Raw genomic sequence first — 27970 nt, forward strand, 5'->3', positions numbered from 1 at the left:
TCAGCCTGACTATTTTCACAACTTTAGGGCAGAGGCCTCTCCTAGCATGCAAAATTGGAGGCACTTACCAAAGCTAGGGCTAGATGAAAGATTTCGATGGGAGGTACAGTACAAAAGCGCTCATGAGCTGTTTAATGTCATTGCACAATAAAGAAACTCGAGTAGTCGAAATTGCCATGAAAGCCTGCATATAATACGAGTTGCAATTTGGGGATAGCAAAAACGGAAAAAAGTTTTCTTCCACATATAATGTGAGTAAGGCAGACAGCTCAAAGACGGGTCTGTAAGGCGTGCAAATCGTCAACTTTCGAGCGCCTGCATCTCAAACGGCACGTTGCCCGCCATTGCCGTTTGTTGGGAGAGGCTGAGTAAGCCTTTTTCTCGTAGACAGCACCTCTTGCAGTTTCGTACCTGGCCGAAAATAATAAGAAAAACACGTTTTTCTCGCATGCTCCAGCGGCTCTACTGATTACGTGGTGCTCTAGCGAGGCCGCCATTGGCCCAGACTGATGCGATGCTGTGGCGAAGCCTACCTCTTTTCTTTCTTGCTCTCGCTTTGTACGGCTAGTACGGCGTCTCTATCGAGCTCTGCGGCCATTTAGCATTTGTTCATTCGCGATGGACAACTCGCAAAAGCGCGATTTCCGAGCTCAAAAGTCTCGGACGAACAACCCGTACCGAGGATGCCGTCGCAAACCTCACCAGAAAACGGCAATTGAAAAGCAGTCACCCGACGCCACCTAGTCCTAGCCAGGCCAACGGGCACTCGGATGAGATCGACGCCTCGGAGGTGAAGATTGGACTCTTCAAGGAAGATAAAGCAGCATGCGGTCGACATTCTGCGAGTGCTGCGATATGCGAAATTAGCGCGCTTACGGTGCTGGTAAGAGGTGCTACTTGCCCTATGTGTCGCACCTGTACCCTTGCGGTACGCGAACCGACGGAAAAACGAAAGGGGCTTTCAGCTTTTCTTGAGCTGCACTGTGAAAATAGTGAGTGCCCAGCATCGGTGCTTTCTGCTGTGCACACCTCGAGCCGCGTTGTGCCCAGTGAATTTGCGGATGGCGCCAGCGAAAATCGGGACTATCAGAGAGGAAGCTCTCGCGACAGCTTCGCCGTCAATGTAAAACTGGTGGTGGCTGCGTGCGCGATTGGCGTCAGGCACGAGCAGCTGTCGCAATTTTGTGCTATTCTTGGCCTGCCAAACCCATTTGCAGTGTTTGCTTATTATTTCTCTATTTTGCAATAAAGTTTCATGTGCTTTAGTGAAGTTTCTGAAAAATACAGATGTTTGAAACTTGCAAATGCAGTTTTCTCCATTTGTAGTTTTCAGCATTTTTACGTTTTGTGCAACAAATTTCAAGTACTTTCAATAGTCAGATCTGGATGAAATTTTGCACACAGCCTCTTCAAAGAGTGTAGAATGTTGCTATCTATCTGATTATAAAATATCTCTTCAACATTTTTCGAAAAAAATTCAGAATGTTGACACATGGTGCCCAAAATATACACTTTGGTGTTCCTGAATTGTTTTTACAATTATGGGCTAAAATGAATAAATTTGAAGCAGATTTCAACATACTACGTTACCAAAGCAACACAATGAGCTGTTGCAAGCTGCTCTAAACATAAATTTCATTATCAAAAAAGTGTGCACAAAATGCTCTATATTGTGCTTGTGTGGACCCTTTTACATAAAAACTAATAAATGTATGCTGAAACTAAATACATATTTGGAATCAGCATTAAAAACTCTATCAGTGGCCAGAGTTTCATAACCTTAGGTTCAATATTAAAGAAAAAGTGTTTTCAAGGAGCATCTCCCCTTAATGAGTGTTTTTTGCAGGTGCAGTTTGTTTACTCGTAAGGCTTTTTACCCCCATTTGGACCGACGTTGTATACGGTTGAAGTTCTAACTGCATTTTCTTTTTGGGTTGTGATGTCCTTGCAGAACCAGGACCAGCAGATTGCATCAGCTCCCGATGTTGAAGGAATGGATCTTGGAGAGCGGGTTGAGGTGGACGTCCAAATGGTTGACTCCAATGGAAATGACACTGCACCAGTAACAGCAACATTTTTCTATTTTCTGCACTTGCACTGTCTTGCCTAGTATGCATATTAGTAGCTTTTGTTTGAGTTACAGTAATCTGAAAAGGAGGCCGCAGTGGTGGTCAAGTCGTTTAAGCATCAGCCTCGCTTGCGGGCTCGTGCAGCGTTCGATCCCTTGTGCCACCGGGTACCCCCCCGTGATGCATTGGCTACAAGCTTTCCCTTGCTTGGTGCTCTGCTTCTTTAGGGCGAAATGCTTGGAAAATGGGTCTTTGACCCCACCTTGAGTATAAGAAAATACCTTGTGCCATGGTGCTCTTTGGCTGCAGATGCCCTTGTGCCATAAAAATTCATCATCATCATCAATCTGAAAAGGAGAGGAGAAACTGTCAATGCTCCAAGATGTCATTTTACCATTCAACTGTCTTGAGAATTGAGGCCGCTGTTTTATTGTTCTTTCATTGTGCAGCGATAACAAATCCTTGCAGCTTAGATCAAGTGCACCTTTAGTTTGAATTTGTGAATGCACATGTCTCCCAAATTTTGGTTTCATTTTAGTAGTAATATTGTTCACATGGTGAATGAAAATATGGTGTTGGTAACTATTAGTTACTTCATTTGGATCCATTTTTTACCTTAAAATATAATCTACCCCACAGTTAGTCAGTCGTAAGGGAGAATGAACCTGCAGAGTACAGGCATGAGCAGAAGTGGAGGGGCCGCGGGAATGGTGACAGAGCTGCATGTCAGCGCTCTCTAGTGGCTCACACTTGTGCCGAGTTATGCGTACTGCATGCTCCCAATATACTGACCTGTTTGCCTGTGCATCTTCCTCGAGCACAGCTTTTTCAAGAGAAAAGCTGCAAGGGACCGCTGTTTTCTTGCGTCGTGGCAGGCTGTCTGGGCGAGTGAGTTGGCGTGCACTAGTTGTTTTAGCTGTCAATCCTTCTAGCAGTTTTCTATGGCAGTTCAACTTTGCACATAGGTGCTGCATGTCGTCTAAAGCAGTGCTCGGCTTCCCCTTAGCGGTGGTCCTTCCCACTTGACCTTGTTTCAGAGTTAAAGCTACACTAGCCGGTAGCCACTTTTTGTACAGTTAAACTGTTGTGCGGTCCTGTGCGGGAAAACATGAAAAAGAAAATTGTTCAACATGCTGGCAGCCAGCGAGCGAAGTCATGCTTTGATAGGGACTTGTGGTAGAGATTGATTGATAAAACTCCTCGTGTGGGTTAACTCACTCACCCAGACAGGCAGACACAGTAGAAATGAAGAGCAGTTTGTTGCGGCTTTTCTGTTGAAAAAACCGTACCCAGTGAAAATTGTGGTCAAACACGGCAGTATATTGGGGAACATGTGGGCCATCAGATAGTACTGACTTGCAATTCTGTCATCGTATCTGTGGCCTCTCCACTTTTGCTCACGCCTACACATGTGTTGTGCTGTGCAATGCCACTTGTGAAGAAACTCCGCACACAAAACAAAATAATTTGTGCTGGCTGACCCCCCTCCCCTTCAGTGGCTGCGAAGATCTTAAGAATTTGAAAGCCTTCAAGTTGACAGGTATATTTTAAGCATAAACGCGAAACGAGATGCGATCACAAGGACAGCAGTCTGAAGCCAATGAAATCAGAAGCGAAAAAACGGCACTCCACCTTGGTTTCCACACTTGTATGTGGCCTGGCTGACTAGTGATACTAGCAAACTGAACTGCAAATGGTCCTGTAGTTTCATTATCAAATGTAGCACACACCCCTGAGATTTTAGGAAGTTCGTTCTCTCGCACTACATACCGCTTGTCTGTGGAATCAACTGCCAGCATGAACAAGCCAGGCAAACAGCACATTATTTGTATTTTTTATAGTGAAACTGATTTGCATACAGATTAACTGAATTTTTTTTCGACGCGTGGAAAGCCATGCGTCTTTCCGGGAATGGGTACGAGCAGTGGGTGTGTACCACCTACCGCTCCTACAAAACTAGACCCTGTAAATAGGTCAGCTGCATGTATAGGTTGACCCCCCTCAAATTCAGATGGATGTGTTTCTGAAGAAAGGTAGACTTATAGTAATCAGAGATGATTGTAATGTACCTAGCCGTCCAACCATGGCACACCACTCAAAGAAACTGCAAAGTCACAGGCACGTAGCAAGAATAGTCACGTTGTGGGACATGCACTGACGCTACCAGCAAGGGGAGGTACTTTGATGCTTGCGCCTCTGCCAGACACTGCCTAGACCACGGCTGGGGTGGAGAGGAGGCGACGGGTGTACACACTGCTGCCTCTAGTCTGGCCGTGTCTGGACTAAGCTCTGAGAGCATGTTACTTCAAACCGCTATCCACTGTTCGGTTGCATTAATGCATGTCTTCTCCTTTGCAGGCGCATGCTTTAGCAGTCCGCTAGCTTCACCATAGCTTGGTTTTTGTGCTGGAAGTATTGGGGTGTTTCAGATATCAAGCATCGGTACTTGGCATTGTTCTGCGTTACCGCCTTACGGGCCCAACGGCTGTCACTTCACTGGCTTGCATTGAAATGTGGGTCGGGCATACGCACATAGCACCCCCGATTTTCGAATTAACTGAGCTGGTGCAGGCCAGTGCTTTGAATTATTCAGTCCTATTTACTTTAGAAAAAAAGCTCTTTGAATTGCCTGGGATTTTGAATCAACAAGGAACCCCTGGTGGTTGAAATTATCCGGAGCCCTCCACTATGGTGTCCTGCATAGCATGAGTCGCTTTGTGACATTAAGCCCGATAAAACCAAACCAAACCAAAACCAAATCAAAAGCAATTTTCCTTTTCTTGGGCCTTGGTCTCGTGCTATCTGCAAAACCATGTAAAAACGGGGTTGTCGTTTGAAAATATAATTGGAGGTCAGCACCTGTCCTATTGTCCCTCTCTCTGTCTGTATTGTTTCCCTGTGCCGATTTCGGAAGCGTGTCTGTGTGTGTCCAATTCCTGGTAAAGGACAGCTTTCTTATGTTGGAAAATTTTGCAACGGCGATGTGTGCAAGCCTGCTGGCAAATATCACAAGTATTAGCACAGAAGGGTTTTAACAATCATTTTCATTGCAGTAGATTCCTAGTAGTACCCAGCAGTTTGTGGTTGTTGACATTTGTTGCTAAGAGAGTGGGATGGCAACATTATCTTTGAGACTACAAATTTTTATATTAAGAACTTGTTTCTGGGGAAAGTTTTCTTGCTGTCCAAGAGTAATGGCCACTTTTGAGTACTAAGCCCAACATTTGGGTGCTGATCCAGCTTTTTCACTTGTCAATCACCTTTGTAAGTTATGAACAGCACAGTAAAAGTCATGGCTATAAGGAATACATTAGAAATGCCGCATGGTTTGTACTGGCATTTCTTGTACTCTTTATTTTCGAAATTCTACCCGTCCTTGATAAACCTGTAATATCTTCATGTGTTGCCCTTTATTTATGCATGGCCTATTTTGTGCTGACAAGGTTTACTGCATTCCTTGCAGCCGAGCACATCAGGTGGCAATGACATAGATGCTGCAGCATCTCGCCCTTTGGGTTTGGCATCATCAACGGGTCGCTTTGGTGAGGGAATCGTGAATGCTGCTCGGGCAGCTGCTGCTGCCGCAGCTGTTGTGGCTGCGCGCGTCACAGCTGGATCGGTGTTTGGCTCCTCTGCAGCCACTTCGACGGAGAACCCAGCTACGACCTCAGCTGCAGTTGGCAGTAAGTGTTGTCCTGGTATGAGGATTGCTCTTGTGCTCTACAGGGTGTCCCAGCTAGCATGCACCAAGCTTTAAAAAAAAAACTTTCTACAGAATGAGGATCCATAGCGCACACAATTGAGGGGACACAACACGAGCTTGTGTTGTGTCCCCTCAATTGTGTGCGCTATGGATCCTCATGCTGACTACCCACTAGCCCGAACCCTCACCCTTCTAAGTTATATTTCTACAGAAGTGGAGCCAAATGATACTTGTTCAGCATTACTTGTAGTAGGAGCTAGTATTTTATTCATTGTGCCTGTTTGCTTGATGGGGACAACATTAACACTTTCACTGCGTTGTGGATGACCGGTGGGCCACATCTTGTATGCAAGCTGTGTGGCCTTGAGTACAGAGCCATATGGAGGGAAAAGGATGTAAGAGCGCTATGAAGACTGGTCATGAGAGAATGAGAGACACTTGAGCTGTCTTGTTCATAGCACTGTTACATCCTTTTCTGTCAACATGAACCAACCAGTCCATATTAGCCCACTTCTACGGAGTCCTGCAATGAAACCATGAAATAGCCCTCAAAAAGCACACATGCAAGGTCACTATTACCATCTGTTGACAGCTCAACGATGCTGGTTTTGCCAGTGGCTCATTAGTGGACCACACCTCACCCAAGAAAATTTAAGGAAGGTTGGCCCGCTCATGCACAGGAAATTGAGCTCTTAAAATTGCTTAGTCAGTGAGCATATTAATCAGCTTTTTACACATTGGTTGAAATGTCCAGGTGACAGATGAAAAGTAGACGAGTGTTGTCATGAGGAATGTCTGGTTTCAGTGTGAATCGAATCGAGGGGAGTTATCGTGACACGAAGTGGTATAGACTTGATGAAAACATGGTTCTGGCTCAGATACAGCCCAACATTATCACTTGCAAACGGAACATGGGGAGCGTCGACGTTTTTTTTGCAGAAAAGTACATTTTTTTTAGGTTTTATTTATTTATTTATTTATTTATTTATTTATTTATTTATTCACGTTGCCTCACAGGCTCCAAGCATGGAGTATTGTGTGAGGGGGGGGATTACATAAATAGGGGTAATAACAGGAGCATGAATGACACGATTATATAATGCTGATTGACTGTTAGTACTCATTAAACAGTAAGAACATCATTATACAATAGTTATTGACGCGTCAGTAATTAGAAAAAATGGCTGTTATTTCGGTCCTAAAAGAAGCTGGATCACGAATATTGACGATGTGTTCCGGAAGACCATTCCAGTGAACAATAGCCTGCGGCAAAGCGGATGAATTGAATGCAACGGTTTTACCTGAAAGGCGTTTGAAGCTGAGATGGTTGTTTAAACGGCGCGAGGTGCGGTGAGGTTGGGCAAGAGGGAGAGTCGAAAGATTAGTGCTATAGACTATCTTGTGAAATAAGCAGATTAGGGCAATTAATCTTCGTGATTGCAAGGTACAAAGAGAGAGCGATAATTTAATGTTTGTGACGCTTGAGTGACGGTCATAGTTTCTGGAGATGAAACGCGCAGCACGGTTTTGGACTGATTCAAGGGAGTTAATTAAATAAGCCTGGTGAGGTGACCAAATGGATGATGCATACTCGAGTTGCGGACGAACAAATGTTTGATAGGCGAGCTTACGGGTAGTAGCAGGAGTTCCATGAAGATTCCGTTTTAGGATTTTCGGACTGTTCGATTATCCTGACCATTCTCTGGGTCCCACTGAGTCTGAAAAATTGATCGGTGACTGTATTTTGTAAGCTACATGCACCTCACTATCTTCACGATGGCTGGCCCAAAGGCACTTAGCTGGGCACTGAGCGGCATGTCCGCTTAGCCAGTTAGTGAGTGCCTCAAGGGGTTCGGTGGGTTTAGAAAAGGAGGCTGTAATGTTCTGCAGGTTAATCTTCATTTTACAACTGCTGGAACAGCTTACTGCAGAAAGAGAAAAAAAAATTGCTGCGGAAATATAGCAAACCTTCCTTTGGAACTCTTAAGGGGGGACACGGCTCTTTCGGGCCTAAAATTCGCGAAAAAAGGGGTTTTTCAATTTGATCATATTCAGATTCACGAGGTCATTTTGCACCTGACATCGAATTTTTAGAAAGAAATAGCAAGTATTTGCTTAGTAGTAGCCATTTAAATTTCCGAAGGCGCACGATTTGCCTTTTAGATTGAGGTCAAATCATGCCTCGCCGTCGCTCGGTACCTACACGCTTCCCTGATGCCGTTTTGGTCTCGTTCGAAAGCTCGCGCCTCCAGCTTTTTTTTTTTTGAATGGGTAAGCAATGCTGGGATTTTTTCGTTCGCTGACAAAATGACCGCAAAGAAAACGTGTACACCGCGTTGTCATTGGTTAAAAAGCCATGTGATTGGGTAGGCCTCAGGTTAGGCTTGTCTGCTCCAGGAGCTCGACGCCATTTTGAGAGAGTCTGCCGCGCGGCGCGTGTTTAAAGTATCAATCGTTTCAACGGTTTGGCGCCCGGAAATGGAGAAAACGCAAAAGTCCAAGGAGCCTGGACTATCGCAGCCTCAGCGGAGCGAAGGTCAAAGTGCGGATGGCGCACTGCCAACCGCACTGTGAACGACCGACCATGAAGCGCGTCGCGGACCCGCGCCGTCAACAACAACCCATTGCTAGTGTCGTTACCGGCTCCGCTCCCGAGCAGAAACGAAGAAAACACTGTCCGAATTGACGCAGCCTCAGAAGGGCGAAGGAAGTGTTGGAGCGCTGCCAACTGCATCGTGAACGGCCATGAAAGCGCGTCGCTAACCCGCGCCGTCAACAACGACGCATCGGCAGCGCCGTTGCTGGGAGCAAAAAGGAAGAAAACGCTGTTCGAGTCGACGCCGCCTCAGCAGAGCGAAGGTCGAAGTGCGGTTGGCGCGCTGCCAACTGCTTTGTGAACAACAGCGAAGCGCTTCTCGGACCCGCGCTGTGGATGACGGCACACGTCCAGTGCCGTTACCGGCTCTGCTCCCGGGCAAAAATGATGTGCAGCTCGAGTTACGCCTGCCGCGTATGCATCATGCTGGAATTATGACAGCGATGCGGTCGAAACTAGTGCCCGTGAACGAGTGATACTTCGTTTTGAATTGACGCTAGCGACAACGCGAAAGACTAGCATTTCATCGCGTCTGTTTCTGAGGTTTTACCAAGAAGCAAAAGTTATCTGTGGGCATCATTAAATGGCAAAAAGGCGGCAGAGAGATGAAATGCATCCTGATGATGCCCCTGGTGCATTCTTATGAGTTTGAAGTTGTTCCTGTCGCATAAAGATGGTTGGAAACGTTTTTTATCGTTTTCTCAAAACACTAATTTTGACACATTTGCAATAGTGCAGGGATGATATCTCTGGTTCTAGGTGGGCTAGCTGCATAATTCTTTTTTTGTTGGAAAGATGAACTCACAGAGAGTGCAATAAGACTAAATCAAGATCAGTTGCCAATCAGCATAATTTTAAAACAATACATTTCGTCTGAGCCACCACACTGAATTTTCCCTGGTAAAGTTTAATGTGCTGTAACTTCTGTTCAAATGGGCCTAAAACATCCATATTACCTTATTTCACACAGTGGACATTCTAGAGCATGCCTGTATGCTAAACTTCACTGTGGCCTTTACTGTTACATAATTAAATTTCCAGCAAGTTTCAAACAAAGGTTACATAATATTTTGAGAACAACTTGTTTCACAGAAAAACTAAACTAAAGAAAGCAGCAACCGGTAACAAATGATAGAAAATGTACAGCAGGCAAAATTGAGTGAACATTTCGGCATAAGAAAAGATTCAAGAACTGCACAAACATGTTGGTACACAAAACAAGCTCAGGCGCTCTTCAGCATAGCACAGGAGTAACAGAACATAAGCAAAGCAAAAGGTACCGGCAAAATGTAACAGCATTCATAACACACAGTAATCAAGCACTGTATGGTGCATTTTATGTGTTCCAAAATGTTATTAAAGCTGCTTAAAAAGACGATGATTCGGTATGGCTTACTATGCTGGATGGTAGTGTGTTCGATTCATTTATTGCCAATACCAGCGGTGACTTCAGATATTTTAGTGCGCGAGCAAAGATGGGCATACGTTATGCACATGATCCAGGCGAGCTGAGCAATGGGGCGTAGGAAAGATACGATTTCTGTATAATGGCTAGTCGCTATGGTATAACATGAAATAATGACAACTGAGCAAACTTTCCACGCATAGCAAGAAGTTGAAGATTCAGGGTATGCTTCAGTGGTGACACGCTTTGGGGACGGGAATAAGGTGACAGTATGAATCTGGCTGCTTTATTTTGCACTGCTTCCAGACCATTCGTAAGAATCGCTTGAGAAGCCATATAATAGACGTGTATTCAAGAGATTAGGGATAAACGGCGTTTCAAAAGGCCAATTTTTTTAAAAGCTTTGTTAGTTATGCATTCTTTGTGAGTATCACAAGTTAGGTTCAGGACAAGGACTAATATGAGGACTAATAAATGCATCTTACAACTTGCAGGTCAGCGTGGGTCTCCCAGCCAGCCAGTGCCTGATGGGGGACCAGCTCCTGTCCAGCCTTCTGCACCAACTACTGCAGCAGCTTCTGGTACCACACAGCAGGGTCCTGCTCAGCAGAACACCAGTGGTAGGCCACTGAGAGATTATGGGTATGTTGCAAGTCATGTTCTGCCTGCTGGTACCGCTGGTCTTGTAGTCTTGCCGCTGGTACCGCTAGTCTTGTACGGCTTAGCCCAGCTCTTCATTGAATCTAGAAAATCTTTCAAGAAATCCAGGGATGGCTTTGGATGTGGCGAGGTGCAGCCTTATGAATATCCACCTCCACATAAGTTTGAACATTGTAGAAAACCAGATGTTTTCTTCTATTCTTCTCACTTGACACACGTGTCTGACTATGCTTTGGAGCTCTTCTGTCACCACCATGGCTGTATAACTGTGCTGAATATTTGTTTAAATTCTATTTTTTTCTTTAGTGCATTCATGTTTTTTGCATAGATAAGATTGCGAGACAGGTAAATAGTGAACTTAAAGCTGCTACTGGTCCTTGGGCCAAAAAATTTTACTCCTTTGCCCACAACTCTTGTAGTGGAATGTGAGCAGGCATCAGAGTGTGAAATGGAAAGGAGGCAGTTGTGATAGAAATGCAGTAAAAGCCCATCAATTTGAACTCCACAGGGATGCCGACACAGTTCGAATTAACTGAAGTTCGTACTAGTGAAAGTGAACAGAATATGCGGTGCACTGCGATCAGGAAGCAGTCTGGTAGTGAGAGTACCCTATTTTACTGTTCTAAACTATTGCATCATCACCTTTTGCTTTTTTCCCAGCAAGGCAACAACCCAACACATTCTGATCTAAAGTTCGAACTTATCATAAGGCCTCTTCTTCGCCTTCAAAACTAAGGAAGAGGTGGGGCGGCGTTCAGCGCGTCCAAACTTGCGCAGCGGAGGGGCGCACCAGAGTCGTGAAGGGTGTTCGACCACCTGTGAGCATAATTACGAGGCTTTAAAATTGAGCAGCGTGTGACCGTTCAGCGACTGCTGCTTTTCAACCAAAACTATCTAGCACAACCTCTTCGACTCTCAAATTCACACTTGCGAGTTGCGAAGGTTGTGTGACCGTTGAGGTAAAAAGGGGAGGTTGCCAGGATGGCCACGTGTGTTTTCTGGTTTTCCAGCCTTCCAGCACTGATTCAAAAACTGCCAAACCAATGAGCATGCTTTTTGGCGATATCCTGTTTCAGTAATGCACCGGCATTGACTTCATGCATGGTTTCAGTCTTCGCTTGAAGCGTTTTGGTATAGTAATTACCGCAGACGGACGACATTTCTAAATTACTGTCGTGGCACACTGCAGAAGTTGACTGCTATGGCTGTAACCAGATGCACTCAATACGACACTAGTGGCGCTTAGGGCGCTGTAAAACTGAGACAAAGAATTGCAGCAAGCATCGGCAAAAATTTCAATTTTTTCACACGTCGCACACATCGCAGACTTTTTTTTTCGCACACGTTGCGGACTCGTGTAAGGCTGTGTGGTTTCAGATTCAGAGTGCTGGAGACACTGCGATGCATCTGATCCGCTGTATCCCATCATTGGTTGCACCATCCATTGCTCAACAACAAAAGCTAGCACGGTCAGCTACTAAAGCCCTCGAGATCAACACGTACAAGCAAGCCAAATCATAGCCTCCTATACGTTCTATGCCTGGTCATCGACACCCAAGTTAATGGAGACTGACCATTGCACTTTTCGTCAAGGCTGCTAGTGCCGCTCCTCGGCAATCGGTAAAAGTATGCGTGCGGTGATGAATGAGACGCTCACCACGTTGAGGCGGTTGCAGTGCACATAGTTATGCCGCTGGCCACGATGAAGTTTTTGCATCTCAGACAACTCGCTCGCAGCAGAGATATTCAAGTGCGTGTGAACCAACAGCGCACACCCATTGGCACGTAGTGAAGCCCTCTCCTGACCTCCTCATACTTCGCCCGTAAAGAGTGCTGGTAGCCTTGATTTTGCCTGAACAGCTGCTTTTGAGCCAATGCCCAAGCGTGGAAAATATAGAAGGCTATGGCGAAATGCAAATCTCAAAGATCATGCAGTTAGCATGGCATTTTCCGTTGACATGCCGCCACTGCTAACATGTAGAGAGAGGTCCTCCTCCTCCGTTTACCTGGCCCAACACCTCGCACGCCGATTTTACCTTCTGCACATCAGCTCCAAAGAGGCAGCACGGCCTTGTGGGAGCATTGCTTGGTTCCCCGTGGCGGCACATGATTTTGAATCAACAGTGGCGCAACCTTTCGTGTCCGAATTAATGGGCTATGTTTTACATAGACTCCCATGAAGCATGGATGGACCAAGCTGTACAGTTTGAATTGTTCAGTCTTTGCTTTGATTTGATTTGCCTCGAAGTGCTCTTTGCGCCACGTTCCACGTGACTGGTTGCAGCCATGGTGGTCAACCTGCGCGGTGTGCCGCGGTGTTGTTATTTAGAAATGTCGTCCGTCTAGCTGCAGCAATTATAGCACCAAAACAGTTCAGGGTTAAAACCTTACGTGAGGTCAACGTTGGTGTGTTATCGAAACAGGATAACACCAGAAAGCACGCTCACTGGTTTGGCAGTTTGTGACTTTGGACCGGAAGACTGGAAATTCTGGCAACATACGTAAGGCCGTCCTGGCGACTTCTGCTTTTCGACCTAAACGGCCGCGCAACCTCCGTGACTTGCAAGTGTGTATTTTCAAGTTGTGAAGATTTCACTATTGCTTTGGTCGAAAAACAGCAGTCATGATACGGCTGCACGCTGCTCGATTCACTTCATGACTGCAGTGCAGCCCTCTGCTGTGCAAGTTCGAGCACGCTGAATGCTGCCTGCATCTTTTTCCGTTTTCATGGTGAAGAGGCCTTGCAATGAGTATTTAGCTTTAGAACAGAAGGTGTTGACCGTTGCCTTTCAAAAAAAAAAAAAAGCAGTAGGTGATGACAGAATATTTTGAGATGGCTCGAGGCACTCTGGGTACATCCAGATGCTGGCGGTACACATAAGGCCAGAAAATGCTTTGGTGGTTCCTGTAGCGATACTGCCTACAATCATTAGTATGGCATATCAGTAGGGGTGTGCGAATATTGAAATTTTTGAATACGAATCGAATACGAATATGAAGAAAAAATGGCTTCGAATATCGAATATCGGTTCAGTACAGAAAAAATTTCAGAAAAAACGAGCAAGCAAACGTTGTTGCCCTTGTTTTTTCAAAATAGTGTATGGTCTTTGCAACTAAAATAAACTAAACTAGACTGTCTCAGTACCATATAAAAAAACATGATGTGTACAGAAATGTATACTACTTGATTAGACAGCATAACAGTATCCAAACTATAATGAGGTCATGCAAAACAAAATCCATAAAATGACAAGACTCTCAACAAAAAAATAACATGATGACTATTAAACCTCATTCATTCGGAGTTCAAGGGACCGGAAGAAATGCCCAGCTCATCTGAAGGCCTCTGTTAATAAAATTGCCCCCCCCCCCCCCGAAAAAAAAAAAATGCAGCCGAAAATGCCGAAGATGCAGTAAGGCCTTGTGAGGCGGCTTCATCGCGCTAACACCTGTAAGCCCGTGACGAGCCACCCGTTTTGGAGTGCTGGAAGAACAACACGAATGTAAGCAAGGGGCCTGGGAACACACTGGCGTCGGAGCGGCGAGATGGTTTCTAAAAAAGAAAAAGAAATAAGCCACGCGGAGCTGGGATTGGACTATCGGCGAATGTGCGCGGGCCGACATTTGAAGTTGCCGCAGGGCAGCGTTGAAGCTCAGAAACCGAAACTACTAAGCCAGGCTATTTTTTTGCCCTAGCTACAGAGGCCTTCCGATTGTTGCCACGCCTGCCGTTACGCCCGTTAAAGAGGTGTGCAGGTTACAATGCACCATGCAATTCATGCAATAGGCGAGATTTTAACAGGATCGCTTGCCCTATTGTGACTACTCGACGCGCCCCTTCAGGAGGCTCCCACGGCATTCCGCAAGCAGGCTTTCTCGCATAGCGTAGTTTACAAAACGGGGTGGCAGAGGTCACGCTCGGGGAGTTATGAAGGCGACAGGACGCATTCTTCAGATGTGGGCATTAAATATGTAACATATTACTGAAGGATTAAAAAAAAAAAGCGCGATTTCGCATTGCGAGTGCTCGAAGCGGGCCGTCGGCCATCTTGTTCGCAGCACGGGAGACGGGAGTGGGAAAGCCCACTCGGGGAAATCTCACGAGGTGAAGTCTTGAGGCGTTGGGATGCGGTCAGTCCGTAATAAACGGCGGAGAGAAGGAAGCGGATAGGACCTCTGTATTGTTTGCCTGGAATTTTTAACTCGATTATCGGCCAATTTGCCCAGATATTGTGGTTTTGCCACGGTCGTGTTTATGAAAGTATGCGCAGTATACAATCGCTGACGAGTATTCGGGAATTTTCGAATGTTCGAAAATTTTCGAATATTCTTAAATTCACGAAATTCGAAAATTCCCGAATACTCGGAAATTCACGAATATCAATTTTCGAATATGAATACGAATCGAATATAAAACATATTCGATTCGTATTCGAAATTTCTAATATTCGCACACCCCTACATATCACATATAGAAGCCCTTTTTGACCAGGCATGGTTTCTATTGGTTCTCATATTCCTCATGGAACATTCTATTGTCTGTTGGTCACATCAAGCAAGTTGTACAATGGTACCCCACTATAGTTAACTCAGATATAGTAAAAGCTCGGATACAATTAAGAGAAACTGCGGTCGCATTTTGCCTCCCATAGACTACTGTAGATTTTTTTTTTGTTTATAGTAAAGATTTTTTTTTTTTTTTACAAGAAACTGCTATAGTAAAGAGCATCTGGCTGTGGCGACTTACTTCTCGCAGATTGACATTGTTTCACATGCGAAGTCTAAGATTGCGAGGCCAACTTTCGGAGGCAAATGGATATCGAAGGTGATAGAACTGCTTTTTTGAGATGGATTCACCACCAAGCTCAAGAGCATGAAGAGAAGCCAACGCTCGACGTCCTTGGGGCCATGAGGCATATCACATGGTGGTCACGGAAAAAAAAAAAAACTGAAAGTAAAGCCGGCTATGAACATAGAAAGAATTCACTGATAAAAGCTAGTAATAGCACAGTAGCGGCGGTACTGTGTGGGCGGTTTTGCCGCCCTTGACTGCCGCATGCATTTCTTAACCATTGCCTCTTAAGTGACGCTCAGGCTGTGGAATACGACGCTATGTTCACACAAAGCTTTGGTTTTTACACGGAATCAAACTGGCATTATATTTGTAGCCACGTTCTATTCGTACCAATGCAGCAATTCCACACGGCGTAGATAGAATCGAAAACGTGGTAACATTAAAAGTAATACAGTCAAACCCCGCTACAACGAACGTCACTTCAACGAAATTTTTGCTTCAATTAAAGATTTCCAATTCCCCGTCAGCTCACCACAGAAAGTAATGGGACAAATTTCTCATCGCAACGAACTGTTTTTGGGGCGCGTTTCCACTTCAACGAAATTTTTGCTATGTGAAGCTGGGTTTAAAAATCTCTCTTACAATAAAACAAGCATATCGCCGTCCATCTGTGTACTTCCGTAGGTCCACACTGCTTTGTTTCACTAAACTTTCGCTGGAACCAATTGATCCACTCATTCAAACGCACATGAAGACCGCCATTGCTTGGTGGTGATGACAGTCGTGCTCGCTGCCTTGCGACAAGGCGCGGGTGCAAGCTCCCATTTTCTTCCAAGCCAGAGCCGCAACCAATCCGTCGCCAAAGGACGCAGCTGCCTGGCAACAGCAGCAGCGTGTTTGACCTAGTTTTTTTCACTCGTGCTTGTGCGCTGCAATCGACACGAGCATGGCGAATTTATCTAGGAAGCGGAAGTTCCTTTCTCTTGAAGAGAAGGCACGAATTATCAGCATGGCATCCAGTGGCAAGAAAAAGGGAGATGTTGCAGCGATCTTCGGCATTTCGGAGCACGCTGGCAACTACAGTCGAGCCCACATATAACAGCCCCACTTGTGACGAACTTTCTCTTATAACGAACGAGACCTGTGCAACCGTCAAAATATACATTGTTTCAATGGCACAAAATCACGTATAATGAACGTCATTAAGCCCTGCTGATCGGTTACGCGAACGGGCGGCGTAAACCCGGTGCCGCGATGCGAGATAACCTGCCTCCGACCCCTTTGTGTGCCTGGCGTGCGGCATGTTTTCCCGAGACTCATCGCAGGCCAACTGCCCGTCCCGTTTCACGTCGCTCTCGAGCAAGCTACCCTTCCCCGCCGCGTGTTTCCGATCGCTAGCCGCTGCAGACTGGTTTTAAAACCAGTGTTGCTCATGGCCATTCCCAACAAATCCAATGCTGCCCAGCGGTTACTACAACTATGGAAACGAGATACCTAGGTATAGTTCGGCTCCGGTCGGGGATGCACCTGGCGACATCGCTAGCCCTGCGTTTTTGTGCCCTGTTGCATTTAAGCATTGTTGTTAATAATAATAATAATGACTGACACTAACAATGATGATAATATTAACAATAATAATAATAATAATAATAAGCGTAATAAGACGCTGCAAACAAGCTTTTCCGGCGGCATGCCTGTTTACATAACTGTCATGACAACACCTCCTCGCCGGCTTCTTTCCGTGGGCAACACTGGTCTTGTCTGCAGCGGCTAGCAATCGGAAACACGCTTCCCGCCGTCGTGCCTTCCTAAATCTCCCTCCCGCCCCTCCTCGCAACACCACTCCCCTCTCCTCACACTCTTGCAAATCTGTGCGTGGCCGCCGCCGGTGCCGATCGCGGAGGCCACGCTCCATGAAGCAGGCCTTCCGTGGGAGCCAAGAGGTGGCTGCACTGATGCTTACGGACACCCCTCATTGATCTCTCCTCTGGCGCTGTGCGTCTGAAGCTTTAGCTTGATTGGCTTGATTGCCGCCTGTGTGCGTTGCACGTCTACCCCATCGCGCGCTTTTGTCACTCTTGTTGCGGTGGTGCAGACGTTTCAATGGCTTTGTTCAAATCTCAGGCCGTGGTTGTAATTCGGGATGGTGGACGGGAACACCGTGCCCATTTCCATTGTATTCAGTGGTAGAGATGAGATCGCAACCATGCATGTGTGATGTCTGAACACACCGTTGAATATCAGCCCCACTGTTGAAGGGGCACCCTTACAGCTTGAATTCTGCTTTAGTCGGTCAAGTTTCGATCCTCCTTGAAGTTCGAATTGAAGAAGTTCCATTATACACATTATTTGGCGGCTTTGCTGTTGGCAGCAGTGCAGCGGTGAGTGTGATTGAAGTCCGACAAATTGAGCAATCACTTGTGAGGCTTCACAATTTTCAGGCGCTCTCATACATTGGTTTTATAGGACATGCCGTGGTGCTGCGAAAATGTCCAAAAAAATCAGGGGTCCGAATTTTCTGTCCTAGACTGTAGTGGTAGTGCTCCTGGAGGTAACATAGCCCATATGGTTTTAGTGCTGTAGAGATATTCCCAAATTTCATGTTCCAACCAGTTTTCTTTAATCCTGCATTTCACTGATGAAGGAAGTCGGGAATCGGGAATTTAAGGCATTATGTCCAGCTTGCCTTGAGTGTCATGCACTTTATTTTGTGAATTAGTATGTGAATGTGTGCTAGCTGCTTTTAATTCATCTGTCTTGTTTTCAGGGCACCTGCATCCTCTTTGGCACCTATACTTGGAGAAATTCTTCACCTGCAAGGTCGCCTGGCTCCATACCTTCAGCGTTACCAGGAACTTGTTCAGGATGAACGAAACCAGACCATGACGGTATGATAGGGGCTCATTAAAATATTCATTAAAATGGCTATGACACCAAGTTTTTAGACTTAAACTGTGGGTTACACCTTATTCCCCACGTATCACAATGCATCCTCTTGAGATTTGAGGTCATCTAATGCAGTATATATTTACAAAACTAATTTTTATTATGAGAGTGCCTATTTTCTAAACATTGAATACCGTATTTGCTCACGTAATTTCTGCCCGCGCATAATTTGCGCATCCTCAACTTTTTATCCAGATTCTAAATAACTAGCATATTTTGCGCTGCCTGCTGCGCAAGCACACCAGCATGCACGCAGGTGCGCGCAGGGCAAGCTTGGGAAGATCGACACAGCCGTGTCACTGTGTGTGGCTGTATAATGTGAGCGAGTGGTGTCAGAATAAGTCTGTAATCCATTTGCAAATTGCTTCCGGTAAGAAGTCAGTTGTGTGCCGGCGGTTGCTTACCCGTACAAACGGCTGCGAGAACAAACCTCTGGTAACTTCCGGATCGTGCGTCGTGCGAGAATTCGAGACTACCAAACTCCTGGTTATTTTGTTTGCTGCTACTCAGCCGGGGCCGCATGTGAGGGCGCTGTTTTATCGCCTTGTATCTCCATTTACCTCTTGCTGCTGGCTTTGCGATTGTATTGTTCTGTGTTTATTGCTTCGAGCTGCACACGTGCATCATGCCATTACGCAGGGAACTATAATATATACTCACGTAATGAACCCACTTTTTTTTCCAGAAAAGTTGACATCAGGGTTCATTATGCGGGAAGATTGTTTCAACAGATTTTTCTAGAAGGATCGAAATTTCTTATTATACCTTCATCTGTCCTTCCATTATCAACGAACGCACGCGGCCAGACATATTCGTGCTGATGATGTTTAGTATCGTTCACTTTAACGCGATCCAACAATTTTGTGGCAGCTGGCGGCGGCGGCGGCCAGTCGCAGCGAGATATAGTCAAGTCCACTTATAACGAACATTAGCGTCACCCATCCTTTCGTTATATCCCGAAGTTCGTAGTAAGTGAACCGCAGCTTTAAAGGTAGTTGCTTGTCAAAACACAAAATTTTTTTCTTTGTGAAAAAGTTTGTGATGGACGTCTGTTTCTGCAGCACAGATCCGAAGAGGGAGGTTTAGAGTTTATTTAAACAGTTACCAAATTGTTTTGAGTGCACTATTTGCTGTTTCTATATTGTAAATGGTTTGTGTATACTTTCATTATCAGTTAGTAAATTCTTCAGCTTCTTCAGTGGTCAGGGAATTCTGCCGAAATAGTTCGGGAAAACCTGCTAAAGTTTGGGATCTTGAAAAGAGTGGCTTTCTAGACACCCTTAGTAGGCAGTGCCATTTACTGAAACTGAAACAGTGACCATACGTTAGCATCATGTTATTGCCTTTTTTTGTTACTGGTGTTTTTTTTTTTTGTTACTGGTGTTTACTTGATGGTTTCATGTGGCACTTTTTCAGGATACTGAAGCACATCGCTTGGGAAATGGAGTATGCTGTGCATTGCATCATCTGAGCCATGCACTGCATGCTGTGAGTGACCTGCACATGTATGTGGGTTCCAGGCCACGTATCGTACGAGCTCGCTTTGTGGGCCCCAGCCAAGGTGGCAGCATTTTCCATACTAATATGCCTTTCCAGGTTAGTACCCTGTTGTCCTCTGCTTTAATTTTTTAGAGGCACTGAAGATAATTTTGCAATTACAGTGTTACAGGTTATGCTTTATGATGAAGTGTATTTTCAATTATAATAATTTTCATTTATAATAACGAGAATAGAGAACGTACATGTGGCTACCCCATCGGGCTACTCCATTGGGTGCTGCATTACTTATTAATGCATACCATTAGAACCTCTGTCTTTGCAAAACCTCTCCGCTGCCATTCCTCTGAAGCCTCAGATGCAGAGGCGCAGCTTGCGGAGGAGGGAGCAGTGGAGAAAAGAACCGGTGGAACAGGGTTCAGCAGTTGTCAGCTGCACTGTGGCCGAAGGGAGAGTGGAGAGGGCGATGCGTCAGCGGTATGGTGGCCAATGGGCAAGTGGAGAGGACTGAGCACGGTGGCGAGTGACAGAGAAGGGGAGCGCGCATTCAGTGCACAGTGGTTAGACATGTGCAGAGTGCTCTGCTTCATGTCATGCCATGGCTGTTGCAAAGTCTAATGCTAACGCATACCGTCAAATTGATCTCATTGATCATCCCCAAAGTTTTTGTAGCGTTATTAAAGTTCATGTCTTCATTTCTTCACTTGAGGAAAAAATCTGAAGCCTGGTATTTCCATACTCCTAAATTTCAAAAGTCACTTTCATTTTATAGTGTTGGAACTGTACATAAGGAATTTATGAACAGGAGTTAACTAGTGTAATAATTTATTTCTTACTTGTGATATGCATGAAACAAACAAAATTGAAGATCACAAGCAGTAGTCAAACCTCATTGCACCGAACACGGATATTACGGATTATTGGCTATATAGAACAAAAATGTTTTTACAAACACATGCATTTCTTACTTTATATATCAAACGCAGTTTTCCATAAAACGGATATATCTATCTGTGGAGCGCCAAGCTATGTCTGCTCTGATAGCAGGCTTTGCCTTTCAACATGGGTGACTGATGGTGGGGCAGCAAGCATTCGCACCACTGTTCCCGCTTCATCTCACATTTGCCAACAGCGGCATTGGAGATATAGCGGCAAGAACAGCTTGTAGCCAGGCAGTCGGAACCTATTCGCTCCTCTCTCATCTGTTATGGTGCCCCAGAATCAGTGACATTGTCGTTTGGTGTAGCTTTCCAGCAGCAATCCTCTGCTCATGTCTACTGTCGCAGAGTGGAGGCGGTGAAAATATGATAGCTTTCATCCTGGCATGCGATTCTTCACGCGACATGGCTGTAATGTGAGGAAGTCACCCTAGTTGGCATTTGACCTGCCGCCGCCATGTTCTGTGGTGCTTTGCGGAGAAGCCAACCTAACTGGTGTTTGCTGCTCAGTTTTTTGCAACCTCCGCAATTGCTGCGAGCGGCTTCGAAACGGTGCTGAAATTCTGGAAAAATTCTCTCCCAGTTGCCTTTCTTTCGCTGACTAATTACGCTTCTCCAGCTCGAGTTCTTGCCGACATTCTATGCTATGAATTTTAGTGATATCGAACTATTGTACCGTTTTTTACCAATTTGCTGTAACAGGGTCACTAATCTTTACTCCTGAAGTCGCCACACTTGTTCACTTGCTTCAGTGACCTCCTCAGTGGCAGTCTTTGATGTTGAATAGATCTCTACCACATATTTCAGAGAACTTCTTCCCTAGCATGTGCCAATTGCAGAAGGCATACTATGTGCTTTTCCATCATCATTTTGGAGCCAGTTTTTGAAATTATTGTATTTACTCGCGTAATTAACTCACTCACATAATGAACCGGCTCCCTACCTTTGTAGTTGAGAATTGACTTTTTACAGCGGCAGCTGCTAAGCATCCATTCCTGGGTTTTGTGTCGTAGTAGCATGTCGCAGTCTGCCGTAGTCGTCAGCGTAATTGATGGGCATGTTGCCATGAGGGTGGTTACTGTGCAAGGAGGAACGTATGAAGTGGGTGGAGGAGTACGTAACCAATGGGGGGTTACCACAGGAACCATCCGGAGGGTGGTTACCATGGAAGGAGGAGGGTATCGGGAGGGTGGAGGAATGCCCATCAGGAGGGTGGTTACCCTGGAAGGAGGAGAGGGTATGGTGAGAGCATAAGAAGGCACAACCGGTCGACTTTTGCCACGGAAACCACCCTGGAAGGACAAGGAGGGTTACCATGGAAGGAAGCTTTAGGGCAGCAACCGTCTGGAAGGTGGTTACCGTGGAAGGAGGAGGGGTGGCGGAAGTTGAGAAATCCCCAAGCGAAGGATTATTACCATGAAAGGAGGAGAGTGTGGTGAGGGTGTGAGAGTATGGTGGTGCATGGTTTCCGTAGGAACCAACCGGAGGGTAGTTACCCTAGAAGGAGGAGTAGGGCTGCAATGGAAGGAGGGTATGCCTAGAGAGTAGGAATGCATACCACGGTAACCATCCGGAATGTGGTTACCATGGAAGGAGTGAGGTTATGGTGAGAGCGGAGGAATGTAGCACTGTCCAATTGCGGCAGCTGCTGCGAAACACGCTGCTTGAGGAGACTATCATCGGCGGCACTGCACTGTGGAGTGGCGAACTTGGGAGTTTCGGCAAATTTTTTTGCGAGTCGAAATTTTTATTATATGTCTCTCCATCTATCAACAAATGCACGAGGTCAGCTGCGTTCATGTCATAGGTGTTTAGCATCGTTCGCTCTGAAAGGTGTTTGCTGTATCACGGCTCAATCCGATGATTTTGTTATAGTCTATGGCGCCAGCCAATCGCAGCGAGCTAAAGTGAACATGCTGAACATCGGCCCTGAAGGTTGGGTGTGCGTTTTTTATGCACGGTTAAAAAAACTCGCAAGACGGTTACGAGTGTGTATTGCAACTGTTTATGCATTAGCTGTGGTGTGAGATGGGTTACAAGCATTTTCGCACCCGATCTCCAGCTCACCAAAACGCTCAGGGTCTGAAGGTCCTGCTTCCTCCATGGCATTTCAGAGTCAGGATTTTTTCTAGCGTTCTGGTTTAAGCTGCTACACTCCTCTCCGATGCTTGATTGCTGGCCAACTTTCTAAGCATACACTAGCTCAAATGGATCCGGCAGCGCGCCGACCAAGCCACCGCCACTGCCGTTTCTGCCAAGGGTGCGCAGCGTATTGGTACTTTGCCAAATTCGCCAAGGGCACCAGCCCCGCACGAGCTCTCCTCAAAGGGTAAATACGCTACAATGTTATCAGTAGGCAGCATCTGGATGCGCTGCCAAGGTTTGCACTGTGGATGGCTCAAAACTAAGGAACACTCCAAGAGCAAAGGCCCAAAAAAAGCAATGAAAATAAAAATAACGCAGCCGCAGGATTTCCTACAGAATGGGAAGTTTACAGGGAAGAGGTGGACGCAGCTGGCGCAAGGGAGGGTTAAATGCAAGGAAATGGAAGAGGAACCGAGGTCTGTCCTGCAGCGAATGAAGTCTGGGTGGTGATGACTGCAAGAAGCGTTTCAGACTGCCAACGTCACTGCACTCCAGCTTTGCACCAGCAGTCACTGGATTTCATGCTACATATAATGCCATCACCATGACAACAATTTTTATCATTTTTCAAATACTCAACAACAAAAGTGGTAGGGGGTGTTTATTATGTGAGTTCATTATGCCAGTAAATACATAAGTTAAAATGTCTCTTATATGCAAGGTTCTTGATCAAAATTCAAACATTACTTGCTCTTTATTACCAAAATTACCAAATGTCTTCTATACTAATGTCTGTTACGAAAGAGGTCCACTTAATGGGAGACATAGGGTGACCATCCTAATGAGTGACAAGTGTCTTTTATTGTGGGGTTCAACTGTATCACAAAATCTTGGGATCACGGCATGGTAGAGCAAACACCTCTCAAGGTGACCATGGGATCATGCCATTACCATACTTACCCGACTGTAACGCACACCGAATTTTCATTGTCAACAAGAAAAAAAAGCTTGCATCCCCAATTCTAACACGCGCAAATTATTTGTGATCAAGAAAAATGAAAAACTTGTGCGCAAGGAAGAAAAGATTTATTGCCGAACTTCACTCTTCATCGCTCTCGGATAACTCCTTGTCACTTTCGACCAACCACAACATATCGTCCTCGGTGCCATCCTGCGCATTTGCGATGCCACACTTTTTGAATGAGCGGTCCACCATGGCCGATGGGATTGTGGCCCATGCCTCTGATGCCCATCCAGTGAGCGTCTCCAAGGGCGCATGCTTAAGCCTATTGTTCGGTGTGAATGGCTGGGTGCTAAGCCACTCATTGTACAGCACGCGAACCCGATCCTTCACTGGTTTGTTCAAGCACACGAGTGGTTGAAGCTGCGCCGTCATGCCTCCGGGTATAATGACAAGGTCAGTATTGCACGCAGAGAGCTTGTCTTTAATGCGCTGGTCAAGATGACACTTGAACGCTACGAGAGCGAGCATACCGCGAAGCCCAAGGTTGGCCCCGGGCCTTTTGCGCCGCACGCAATCGATCCAGTTCACGGCCATGTTGGTGTCCATCCAGCCTTTCTCGTTTGCTCGGACGATGACTCCCGGTGGAAAACTCACTGCCTTCGGAAGCGTCTTTCGTTTAAAAATGAGGAACGGCGGCAACTTGAGGCCATTGGCAGTGCAGCAGAGTATCCCAGTTACTCGCGTCTTCTCATTGCCTGCCAACAACACACGCACTTGCTTGGCCCCCTTCACTTCAACGGTCGTTTTGACGGGCGTGTCAAAGTACAGCAGCGTTTGGTCTGCATTTATCCCAGCTGGTAGCCGTGTATGTGCCGTAACTATATCGCATATCTCTGAAAAGCACAAAGCTTCTCCTCAAAGGCTTCTGGCAATTTCTGACATATGCCAATCCGCCACCAAAGAGAAAAGCCTTTCCTTTTCATGAAATTTGATATCCAGTTCCTACTGGCCTTAAACTCACCCGTGGACAAACCGCGATGTCTAGCCAGCTCCAGCACTTTTACTTTGAGCATTTCAGTTGTGACCGGCATGGGGTCCTCTCGGAGTTTTTTTGACTAAGTCCACTAATGCATCCTCAATTTCAGAGAATCGGCCTTTCCGAGGTCCGTTGAACCCTTTGCGGGTAGGCTTACTGAGGAAGATGCGGTCTTTCTGCTTTCTTTAGTCCCGAACACGTTTCCGGCACGCAGTAAGCACGTGCAGCGGCTCTGTTGTCGTCGGTCTCTGCGCACAAGATTACCTTTTTCTTAAAGCCGGCCTCGTAGTGGAAGTGGCGGGCCTTTGGTACAGTCCCTCCTATCTCAGCCAGGAAGCGTGTAGACGCAACGTTTGCAATCCTGCTACACAAAACAAATCTGGGTTCCCAGCTTCAATGAGCGTTGCTGCTGGCAGTCGAAAACAAACAGCTTCGGCGTCATCTTGAAATGGCAATGACGATGGGCAGTACAAAATTCGCGCCGTTTCGGTTTGTATCAATTCTAACGTGCATACGACTTTAGGGTTTATTGTTTCGTAAAAAATGGTGCTCGTTAGAATTGGGTAAGTATGGTATACAGCACACACATTTCAAAGCACACAGTGCTAAACATCGGCAACAGGAATGCAGCTGGCTGTGGGCTTTTGTTACATACAGGTTATACAGGGAGGTGGGCGGATGTGTGACATGCAATTTTGACAGTTTCAAAAAAAATCTGTCAACTTTTTTTTTCATGCGTAGTGAACACTCCCTCCAAATTGATGTCAATTTTTCTGGAAAAAAACTGAATTCATTACTTGAGTAAATGCATTTATTAGAAACTCATGATATGCCACCTGCAGGAGTTTTTTTTTTTGTAGTGGAGTTATTTTTCTTTTTCATATGTTATAAATAGACATTGTCAATTCAGCCTTCATTAATTCAGATAATGCAAACTTCTAGTGCAGTTCTGGTCAGCATCCTTGTTAGTCTGGCATTATATGTTTGTTGATATGGATACTGCTGGGCTTTCACCATTTAATTCGATGTTCCCGGACGGGAGCAGTGTCAAGGTACGACAGGCATGGCAAGCAGTTGCCCAACTATCCCTCCTTAAGCAGAAACCGCATGAGGCGATATTCCTTCGCGATACGTCGTGCAATGACGCCGCCGTCGCCCATCGCTGCTGCTGGCGCAAACCGCATGAAGCGACGGGACTTGGCATCGGACCAGCACATTTTCAGTATTGCTCAATTGCGGCAGCTTCAGCGTTCAGTCATTTTGCGTTAACGCGTAGAACATTGCTCTTAAGGCTTCATACAAGATAAAACACAATAACATTGAAAAATATGTTTAGGTAATAATTTTATTTTTAGCCTATTACACAATGTCACGTGACGCAGAAAAGCGTGCCCGAGGGACGCTGCGATGCGGCGCCAGGCGACATTCCTGCGCTGCTGCGACTTATAGTGCATGTAGGACATATCCCACAGTACCCTTTCCTCTTGAACTTCATTAATGAGCCTTTCATTAAATTCTTGAATAGCTGCCATGGTGAGGGATGTCTGCTGCTGCTCTGCTGAAAGCCCGCTGAAAAAAAAAAAAAAAAAGACGCGCGCTAAACGGATCGGAAGTTTCACACTCGCAAGGCCTACCGTCATTGGCTAGTCTCGCACGGCACTTCCGGGCGATGGGTGAAATTTTCTGCAAACCCAGAACCTGGGCGACGCGATGAGCGGCAGTGCTTCGGCGGCCCTCAGCCCATTGCGCGCCGTGTCACTGCGAATTGTAGCCTCATGCGGTTAGCGCTTTAATGCTGAATTGCATGGTACATCGTTGCATGCAAACCTCTGATGTACACGCAATGATCGTTGTGAACATAATCAGGGGGGATATCATTGCTAGGCTGAGAAATAGTCCGGCCACATAGTTTTGTTTTCAGAGCTTTGCCGCCAGCGAGCTAGCTGGACACTGGTATGCTGTTTTGAATGCTAACTGAAGCATCTTTGGCCTTTTCATGTGGTTTTCGGAAGGCAACTGGTTGTTCCGATGCTGAAGTGCGTTTTTCTTGCTTCCGTCCGTGTGGTTTTCCAGTGGGCCGAAAATTTGCACTTGCCATGTGCTGTTTGTGATATGTGCTGTGAAGCCTGCTTACATGCAACGATGCCGCTTGTGAGGCTTCACCACTGCCGCATTGCACCATGAAAGAGGCCGCAGAAGCCTATACTGTTTTTCGAGAGGTTCTGTTTTGACATTCCTGTTAAGTACATGCTAAACTTCTCCTTGCCTCTTTACAGACTACTGTTCACATAAACAGTATAAACTTGTTAAAGCATATCTTGATGGTGGCCAAGGTTTCAGCCTGTCGTTCCAATCTGCAGAATCAGAGTACTGTTACAGTAGGCTTCGATTAAAAACCATGCACAAGTCTGCTATAACTAATGTGATCTACAAGCCATGCATAGCTGCAGACAAGGACTGGTGTACTGAATCTTAATGCCTCTGAAAGAAGCTAGGAAATATTCAGTGAGCTATATCACTAACAGCTTTTGGCACAATTCGAGTCTATATTATCATGAGTCTATATTATCATGAGTTTCGGTACAGCCGTTTGTCATGATGCTAGCACCGTGCCACCATGCTTTGCATAGGAACATGCCCCATGTGGGCCTAGTTGTGTGCAGTGAAAGGTTTTTCATTCAACTTTTGTAGTTCTAGCTTTTGGACTATTCGAACTAAGCACCATGGCTCCATCATGATGCACAAATATTTTGAACTACACATTGTTCCCTAAAAATGGTGTGTTGCGACACCACGGTTTCCCCAGCATCCGCAGGGACATCCTCCCGGGGGATGTTGGTGAGCAGTGCGCCACCTTGGACCTGAGCTCCCACACTTAGCTGTGTATGGCTGAGCCGTGTCCAGGGAAAAGGGGATCCTGATGATTGAGTCTATGCCGAGTGTTTGGACTTTTAAGGCACCTCGGCAGAGGCAACACACCACTTTGGCCCCGCTTCCTGTAGACGGCACTTCTGAGCTGTGCCACCCTACTTCTGAGCAGTGCCACCTGGGGGAAATCGGCAGTCGCCTTTTCCTGTGCTCTCCTCCGTCTTTCACTTTCCTATCTTTCTTCTCACAATTGTCCTATCTCCTACTCTCTTAGTTTTTATTTTTTCCTGGCAGGTAGGGTTAACCTTGTGTGGCTGACAAACCTGTGTTACACCGTATTGGTTTACAGTGATGGTGCACAGCTGATGTGGGCAGGGCTTTTTAAAAGTTCCTATCCCGTACACATGT

The 27970-nt window shown here is 45.9% G+C and overlaps 1 protein-coding gene across 6 annotated transcripts in view; it reads left to right on the forward strand.

The window, feature by feature from the left end:
• Positions 1 to 27970, forward strand: part of LOC144114967 (large proline-rich protein BAG6) — a 136044-nt gene that overhangs the window by 34356 nt on the left and 73718 nt on the right. For all 6 annotated transcript variants that reach the window (XM_077649041.1, XM_077649043.1, XM_077649039.1 and 3 more), the window contains exons 8-12: positions 1952 to 2062; positions 5533 to 5752; positions 10268 to 10415; positions 17996 to 18116; positions 19591 to 19770. In XM_077649041.1, coding sequence (XP_077505167.1) covers positions 1952 to 2062; positions 5533 to 5752; positions 10268 to 10415; positions 17996 to 18116; positions 19591 to 19770 — 780 coding nt within the window. The remainder of the gene's footprint in view (positions 1 to 1951; positions 2063 to 5532; positions 5753 to 10267; positions 10416 to 17995; positions 18117 to 19590; positions 19771 to 27970) is intronic.

Source organism: Amblyomma americanum, chromosome 1, assembly GCF_052857255.1.
Source record: "Amblyomma americanum isolate KBUSLIRL-KWMA chromosome 1, ASM5285725v1, whole genome shotgun sequence".
NCBI classification, from domain to species: Eukaryota; Metazoa; Arthropoda; class Arachnida; order Ixodida; family Ixodidae; genus Amblyomma; species Amblyomma americanum.